Source organism: Gouania willdenowi, chromosome 4 (genome assembly GCF_900634775.1).
Source record: "Gouania willdenowi chromosome 4, fGouWil2.1, whole genome shotgun sequence".
NCBI lineage: Eukaryota > Metazoa > Chordata > Actinopteri > Blenniiformes > Gobiesocidae > Gouania > Gouania willdenowi.
The window spans coordinates 29238518-29247132 of record NC_041047.1 but is presented as its reverse complement, the minus strand read 5'-3'; the positions used below and the strand labels follow the sequence as shown (position 1 = coordinate 29247132).

The 8615-nt window shown below is 37.9% G+C and overlaps 1 protein-coding gene across 2 annotated transcripts in view; it reads left to right on the top strand.

Moving 5' to 3' along the window:
* The window catches only part of ell (elongation factor RNA polymerase II), a 53496-nt gene continuing 44881 nt past the window's right edge, over positions 1-8615 (top strand). Inside the window, exon 1 of one of the 2 annotated variants that reach the window (XM_028444697.1) lies at positions 1-486. In XM_028444697.1, the coding sequence (XP_028300498.1) occupies positions 352-486 (135 nt within the window). In that variant the 5' untranslated portion in view covers positions 1-351. The remainder of the gene's footprint in view (positions 487-8615) is intronic. The other variant, XM_028444696.1, reaches the window with a different exon arrangement.

Sequence of the window (8615 nt, the reverse complement as noted above, 5' to 3'; positions counted from 1 at the left end):
GTTTCGCTCTTCTCACGCTGATTTCTGATGAATCGAGGTCCTACGTGTGTTGAATGACAGAAGGGAAAACTTGTCAGTCAACATAAAACCAAAGACTACTTCAAACAAACCACAACATGGAGGTGGACTGGCGGTAATAGCTGTAGTTATTTTTTGTTTAGGTAAACTTATAAAAGTTACATAAAGAGTGTTCAGCTGGAGTATGGTGTGGATGAGGGAGTTGTGGTAGAGGCTGGTTATGGTAGGCGAGTGTGTGTCGGTGACTTCATCAGCAGTGGTGGGTGAAAAGCACCGGGAGCTCTCGGTTTACGGCACAGTGCGTCCGTGCGCCTGCTGGGAACGGTAGCAAAGATGGCGACGCTGAAGGAGGAGCGGTGCTACGGACTGTCCTGTGGGAGACTGGGCAATGGCAGCAACATCTCCGTGTTTCACGTTAAACTCACTGACAGCGCACTCAAAGCTCTGGAGGGCTACCAGAGCACCAAGGTAAGCCCACATATCCCGGTACGACCCGCTGTTTGACCACTCCGGGACTCGGTTCGGGGGTGTCGGTGCTGACAGGCGGCAGAGTGCGGTCAGCCCTGCCAGTGCTCGGTGCTCGGTGGTTGGGGCAGCCTGAGGGCAGCCGCTGGTTCAACCCGAGTGCAGCAGTGTGTGTTTCCGTGTCTGTCATTACACAGTCCGGCTTAAATGTAGCCTCTGAAAACCACGTAAATGAAACCATTTTCAACAGTTTTCTCCAACTTGCTAAGTTAATTTACTCAGCATTATTGTGCTTACTGAGTTAGTTGTTGACTAATCAATATGTTTGGTGTACAAACCTTAGTAACTAAAGTAGCCAGAAGTCCCCACTCTTAAAACGGCATCAGCTATCTTTTAATACTAACATACGGTTCGTTTAAGTCAATGTTTCTGCTCCATAAAGCGTTCATTTGGGCCAATGAGTTTGGCAAAGTATGCGAAACATGGCCATTTCTCTTCCCCCAACCCCCTCATTCACTGCCCGTAAAGGCTCATGTTCACTGGGTTCATGAACAGCAGGTTCAACCTAGTTTGTGTCAGCAGTTGTTTTTAAACCAAGAGGACTTTTATTGTTATCATGTCCACGCTGTCTTTCATCCTTGCTTGTCTTCATGTGTTGGACTAGACATCTGATGGTGATCATCTAAAGTTTCAGTTTCTATAAATATTTGACAGGGGGACGCCAGGAGGAAAGAGCCAGGAAGGCCTTTTCTCCAGCTTCAGTTTGGGCCTGCACCTGGTAAACAGACTGATGAAAATGTAAAAGAGAACTGAAGACTTATTTCAATGGGAAGAGAAGCATATTGTCTGCAGTACCGTTTATTAAAGTCCAAAATGAATATCTTCTTAAGATTTGTAGAAATATTTAAGATTAAGGTTGTCTAAAGTTTTTTGGTGGAGTTGGTCAAGGCTGGTGTTTCTGATCTCATCTCGGAGAAATCTCAGTGTCACAAAATAACATAATATGAAATTGTTACAAGATAAATCGTCAATGGTATTAGTGGTATTGCAGTATTGCAAAAGGGAGTGATACCATACCTTTTCCATTCCTGCTACATCTGTCCCAAGCAAGTGTGTCTTTTTAACTTCAGGACACATAGACAATGTTCAAAGGTCTCTATTGCTGCCAGAAAATGTAGACATTAGGGGTGGGAGAAATAATTGAAGCATTGTCATTCAGACATAATAATCGATAATCAATGCATACATTTCCATTTGTTGTTTATTTAAACTGTAAATCAGATGAAATACGGTAGTATATTTTATCAGAGTGATGGATATTTGGAAAGCACTACTGTGCGGTACTTCTGCTGCTGCTTTACTTCATTATTTATAATAAAATGGACAATATACTAGCCCTTTTTGTTTAGTGCTTTATAGCTGCTGCTGCTACGTTTAGCACTTAACCATGCAGTTCTAACTGAGCAATTTACATATGTCCTATGCTAGTTTAATAAAAGGTAGAATAGTAAATTTGTCTTCTTTGTCAGAATGCAGTGGTCATGGCAAGAAACCAATGTATGTGGTCGGATATACTGAAATACACCCTTACTGTAGACATGTTGGCCTGTATCTAGATAAGAGCATGTTGACTGCAGTGTTTCTCCACATCATCACAACATTCTGTTTTGCCCGGGTGGTTTTTTTGTTAATAGTCATTTTGCTGAAAACTGAAAGTTCACTTTTGGACTTTTTTTGGCCAAAAGTTTCAGAGCATCACTAAAGAATATCATGATGATGGTGACATGATTTGATTTCTAATTTTAGACTGGTGCGAGTTTTTGCTCTCTGTTGCGTTATGTTTGCAGAGTGGCAAAATTGGCCCTATATATGATAAATATTTGCTTGAGTTAAAAATGTTACACCCAGGGAATATGCAAGTATGGCCAAAGTTAAAGTGTAAAAAAAAAAGCATATTTAGTTTTTTTTTTTTTTTTTTTTTTTTTTCCCCCTTTCAAAAGTATTGTCTTGTTTTGTCATCTTGAGCCCAGTATCGTATATCGTCTCATCTCATGAGAATTTGTATATCGCCCCACATCTAGTCATTGCCATTGTTCGTTAAGTCATTCAAGTCATTGGGTTGCGTTGAATGTGAGTCACCTGTGAGGGACCCTGAAGATGATGTATTTCAGTCCTATGTATTGTCTTTTCTATTTAGGGCTGCAAAGGTAAACCAGCTCTGTGACTGTCCACAGCTCCAGTTACTTACAGTTTCATTTCATGACAGATGGTGAGCATAAATCAAAACACAGTCAGTCCCGCCTGGTTTAAATGTTACTGGAGCTGTAACTAACGATTATTTATGTAGTCGACTAATCTATCCGTTATTTTTTCGATTAGTCAGGATTATGTTTCTGTTTTGAAGCACATATTTTAGACTCCTTTTTTTTTTTTTTTAGCGCACCTGCTTAAATCCTTCCACCTGTGATCGTGTACCTATTGTACTGTGACAGCATGTTTTACAGAGAGGAATTAAAACAATGACATAAAACATGTATTATAGTGTAGTTGTTATATTTAACACAAAATATAATTGAAATCACAATAAAATTATGAATAAATGAAATATCACAAACTTAAAGTGTAAGTTGTCTTGAGCAAAGTATTAGTAGTAAACAAAGAGTGTAAATAAGTCACTTTAAAAAGCTGAAGCTACAGTAACCTGCCTGTAGGTTGTGTTTAGATAATGTTTAAACCAATCACAGAGCTCCTTTTATTTAAATGAAGTCCAAAAAAATTAAAGAATAAATAATATCTTGTTTGAAATAATGCTTACAAGTTAAAAAAAAAAAGTTTAATTATTGTTATCCAAATCACATAGTTGATAATGAATAAAGAGGTTTACTGTTCAGAATAAACACTAGTATCAGCACGAGGTAAAGTATTTCAAAGCGGATACGTCACTAACTCACTGATGATGGCTGTGATAAACATGCTTTCAGACATTAGCTAACAAATACATTAGCATGTGATTAGAAATGAAAGAGTGGGTAAATATCAGCGGTACAGTGATGTCTGCGTCTGTAATGATTGAGAGCTGAACTTCAGAGTTTACATTTCATGTTTCACTGGTTTGTTTTTGGTGGAAAGTTCTGAGGCTTTAGGTCACGTTAAGCTTCTTAAGTTTTTTTTTTCTTGCTGTCACTCTTCATTGATGTTTACTTGGGCAAAGTTGGTCGTGCAGCACTGCCCCTAGCTGTCGGTGTCAGGTACTGCAGCAGGAAGGAACTGCTGGCTGGATTTGATCATTTAAACTAAACGACGCGTCGGCGCTATAAAATCTGCGTCGACAATTTTTTGTCGTCGACATTATCGATAATGTCGACTAATCATTGCAACCTTAAAGGGATAGTTCGCCTATTTTAGACATGACGTTGTATGCAATCCTCACCATCACTATAGTGCATACACATTGTTTCACTCAGTGGTCACCTGCCTGGTCCGAGTTCTGGCCGTTTGAAGTTGGTCAAGAAAGTAGTCTCGGTTAGTTTCCGGGGCCACATGACTGTGCGTTTTTAATAGAAAAAGAGATATGCGTTTGAAAGCTTGATTCATTTACATCACAAAACCGCCCACAAAAAAAATTCACAGTCATGTGGCCCCGGAAACTAACCGGGACTACTTTTTTGACCAACTTCAAACGGCCAGAACTCGGACCAGGGAGGTGACCACTGAGTGAAACAATGTGTATGCACTATAGTGATGGTGAGGATTGCGTACAACGTCATGTCTAAAATAGGCGAACTATCCCTTTAAATGTAGGGTAGGTGATTTTCAAAAGCAAGCACGATTTTGAAAGTAGCTTCGCCTTTACCCCCTCCCCCCTCCCCTCTGTGCTCCATCTTACTCACATGCATGCTCACAGCTTCTGCAGAAGAGGACCTCAGCTCATCGCTTGTATTGTGTAGAAACTTTGTTGTCTCATTCAGCAGTAAGTAAACAATAAACTTTACCATTATATATGTTATAAAAAAAAAGTGACCAAAAATTTTGACTCTGTCAGCAGTGACACGCTTTCAGTGTGAGCTTGTGCATGCGAGGGATTGAGAACGAGTAGGGAGACAGGGAGACGTGATTGGTTTGAAAAAAAAAAAAGGTTTGTTTTTTTCCATTCGTCGAAGTTATTACAGATTTACAGCTGCTACAGTTGATGGATTTTCTTCATATTTTTTTTCCAGAGCATATAAGATCATAATTTCTGTCAGGACATAAAGACAATTTTAAACAAAAACTTAAAAAGTGTAGCTGGAGAAAATCGCCTACCCTAGCTTTAAACGTTACATTACACTCTTTACTAGCGGTGCCTGGAGCTACTGTATACACATTTAAAAATATTGCATTGAACCTCAGGGAACTATTGAAGCTGGACAATAGCACTATAAACACAACAATGCATGGAGCCTCTAAATTAAGACACCAAAAGACCAAAGGTATCTTTAGATGTTTACACTGGGATACAAAATGTCAATTTGGATACACATCAGACTGACTTATTGATATTATTATGCATTTTTAGTTTAAAAACATGCAATAATCAGCTCAAACGAATTTGTGAAACTCCACTTTTAGTATGATAAAGTATAACTGAAGAGCTATAATTGAATCATTACACTGCGTCATTTTTCCATCATCTTGGCTCACTCTTCTTATTTAAATGTGAAAAAGGTCTGTGCTTGGTTTCGATGTAAGTTGATAGGAGGACATTGGATTTAATTCCCATATCGATGGTGTCTGTTCACCATCTACCTCAATCCTCAAATATAACGTTTTTCTGCTTTAGTGTAGAGGGAAGGATTTGAATTTTATTCCGTTTAATGTAACTCACTGGTGGTGGTTATTGACCTGGACAAAAAGGGGATTCAGTTCAGTTTGTAGCCAGCGGTACTGTTAAAAATCCCAAAAAATCTGGATATGTTCCTATGTTAGCTTAACTAATGTGGAAACACCACACACCAGCAGTAGTGCAGTGTATTGACAGCTTCCTGTATGCGACGTGACTGTCAGCTGAGTTCCTCTGTTGGTAAGTCTGAGGACAGAGTGAACTCTATGACTCTGTTACAGGACTGGAGAATCAAACAGGCTCCTGCATAAGGAATAGAATGAGTAAAGCCATCATGCATCATCAAGATAAGGCTTATGGAGTGAAAAAATAAGAGATTTAAAGCTTCAGAAAGACAGAAGTCAAGGATCACCAAAAGTTCTTTAAGTTTTAGAATGTATTCAATTTATTTGAAAAACATCCAATAGCCTAAATATAGGCAGTTAATCATGTTTTATCAATAATTATACATGCATTGGTAGAGCTGGAAAGCTTGTAGTTTCATCTTTAGGGCTGGTATTTATTTATTTATTTATTGTCCATTGGTGTTTTGTAAAATGGGAAGTGTCAGCTTAGATAAAAAAAGAGAGAACCAACTATTTTAAATGTGTCTTGGGTAAATCATTCAAACTCAATATTGTGTGCGTGTGCTGCTTAAACAGTCCGTTTACAGATATAATTCACAAAACAAATACTTCAGTACTGGAGTGATTAACTTTCAGGCTTTGATTTTGATACAAGCTAAACAGTGATGGATTGGAAAGATACATTTAATTAAATGCATTTTTTCTGTTTTTTCTTTCCAAGCAAGCATAATTAAAGATGGAGAGGGGAAAACCTTTATCATATCGTCTAATAGAGTTTCTATTCAAACAGTAAATCAATTTTGTTCTCCATAGCATATGAGTTGAAGGCTTAATGCAGATGGAATCTAATCCTCATTTCAGAGTGTTTGTGTTGACATGTTTTAAAGTGGCCATCAGCCCTGTTATGTCAACCTCTATGGGACTGGTATGGGCAGTAGGGAAGCCTGGGTGGGGATTTCGTTGGCTGACGCTGGTTGGCCATTGCTAACTCCATGGTTATTTAAAGAATGCTTACTCCCCAGTTTGAACAGATCACGGGACACAGGAAGAGATGACCATAACCACTAAGGCCCAAATATGACTCCAAATGTCATGGTGTTCCTCTGTCCTTATGCACGTTTACCACAATGACCAGGTCAACCTCATGCCATTGCACACAAACATGTTATCTCTGACCTGTTTGGCTTTCAAAAAGATAAATCAGCGCACACATCACATGTTGATGGTTTCTTTAAATGTCTGTACTTTTTTTTTTTTTTTTTTTAAATTCTGGTATCAATTAGGAAAAGTAAACCGCATTCAGGCCAGAACGTTCTGACACAAGGTCTACCGCTGTGGTCAGCCCTATTGTAGTCAAATTAAACATGCAAAAGAATGCAGGCATGCAGTTTACATTTATGGTATGCTCTCATGGAAGATCTATAGTTTAAAACAGGGCTGCACATTTACGTTGATCGGGGAGGCATTTTGTGTCGATCACGCATGTGGGCTGCAAGACCTCATAAATGAATGAGAACGGCACAGTCACGTATACTAAAAATGAAACCTAACACAACAGCTTTTAACCTCAGTTTGAGGGGGCACCAGCACACTAATCTGTTAATTTACCACCTCTAATAATAAGTAGAAGAAGACCCTTCTCCAACTCTAAATCCGCCCCACACCCACTCACACAGACCCGACCAGGTACATGTATTTTTAGCATCATCAGACATCCTACGTGTGTGGAAGCTATAGAAGTTTTTCTAAAGAACAAAATGAGCTAGCTCCACTAAATGTGGTTTTTATTGTGGCTCTTTGATGAAGTGAGCAGCTGTGTTTGGTGCTTTGCTTTTTCAAAATATTTTTCTACATTGTATTTTTTAAAATATATTTGAATCAAACTTAGTTTTTACGTGTTACTGTTTCAATAATATGTTAGTATTTTAATACAAAGCAGTGGAACAAACTGCCTGCAGAGCTGAAGTCAGCTCTTTAAGATATTTTTAATTCCAAGTTAAAGACTCATTTTCTCTACTGTGTATGACTAAGAGGGAGATATTTAATGTTTTTACTGCTGATTTAATGTTCTTTATTTTAAAACTGTTGAATGTTTTCTGATGCACTTTCTAATCATGTAAAGCACATTGAATTGAATATAAATAACTTTGCCTTGCCTTAATATTATACAAATATCGAATATTTTTTATAGTAATATTAATATTAATTGTTATAGTGTAAATATTACAATCTAATGCTTCAGACATAATCACCATTTGGTTGCATGTTACGTTCAAAGACCGCCAAAGTGAGTAAACAAATTGAAATGTTAAAGCCAGTTGCGAGGAACTAAATGTATTAAACATACACATGGCAAGACATTGTGAAATTCAGACCAAGTATCAGAATGAGTAAGAAAAGTGAGACCTGGTTGTCAGTAGCAGACAAAACAGTGAGATTATTTCAGAGACTGCAGGGATTAGATTTTCACAAGCAACCGTTCAGGAATTATCCTAGAAGAGAAAATGTCTCCCAGCAACAATGCTCTTTTGATGAGAGGTCAAAGGTGAATGGACCGACTGCTTTGAGGTTATAGAAGGCAAAAGTAACTGAAACTTCAGATTGCATTTCCCAAAGAAAATGCAAGTGAAATGTAAGTATTGTGGGGAGGAAAAAATGTGGTCTTTTAAGTTAAAATGTTAAACTTTTGATCAATTGACCTTGCAGCTGTAAAGTATTCAATAGACTCTTTTAGGACTACTGAAAATCATTTTAAAGCTAACTTGAGATAGGAGTGTGACGATGGCTCGATACGGCGATATATCACGATATTTTTCCGCACGATCAATTACCGTGCGGAATATATTTTTTACTGGAATATTGCACTATAATGATGTTACTGGTAAGAAAGACCCTATTGTTTGTTTACAGAAAGCACTATTGGAGATACTCATTTGTTTACATTGGTATGTTGACACTAAAATAGTGTCACTGTTCATAGGACACTTTTTCAATGTATTGTCTTTCAGAGATATAATATAAAAAAGGTATTTTTTCACTTAATCTTTTTTTTTCTTGTTTTGTCATAGATCATCGTAGATTTATTTTTGACCAATATATTGATAATCGCAGTGTTGTCATATCGTGAGATAATCGTTATCGCGAGCTGTGTATCGTATCATGAGGTACCCAGAGGTTCCCACCCCTAA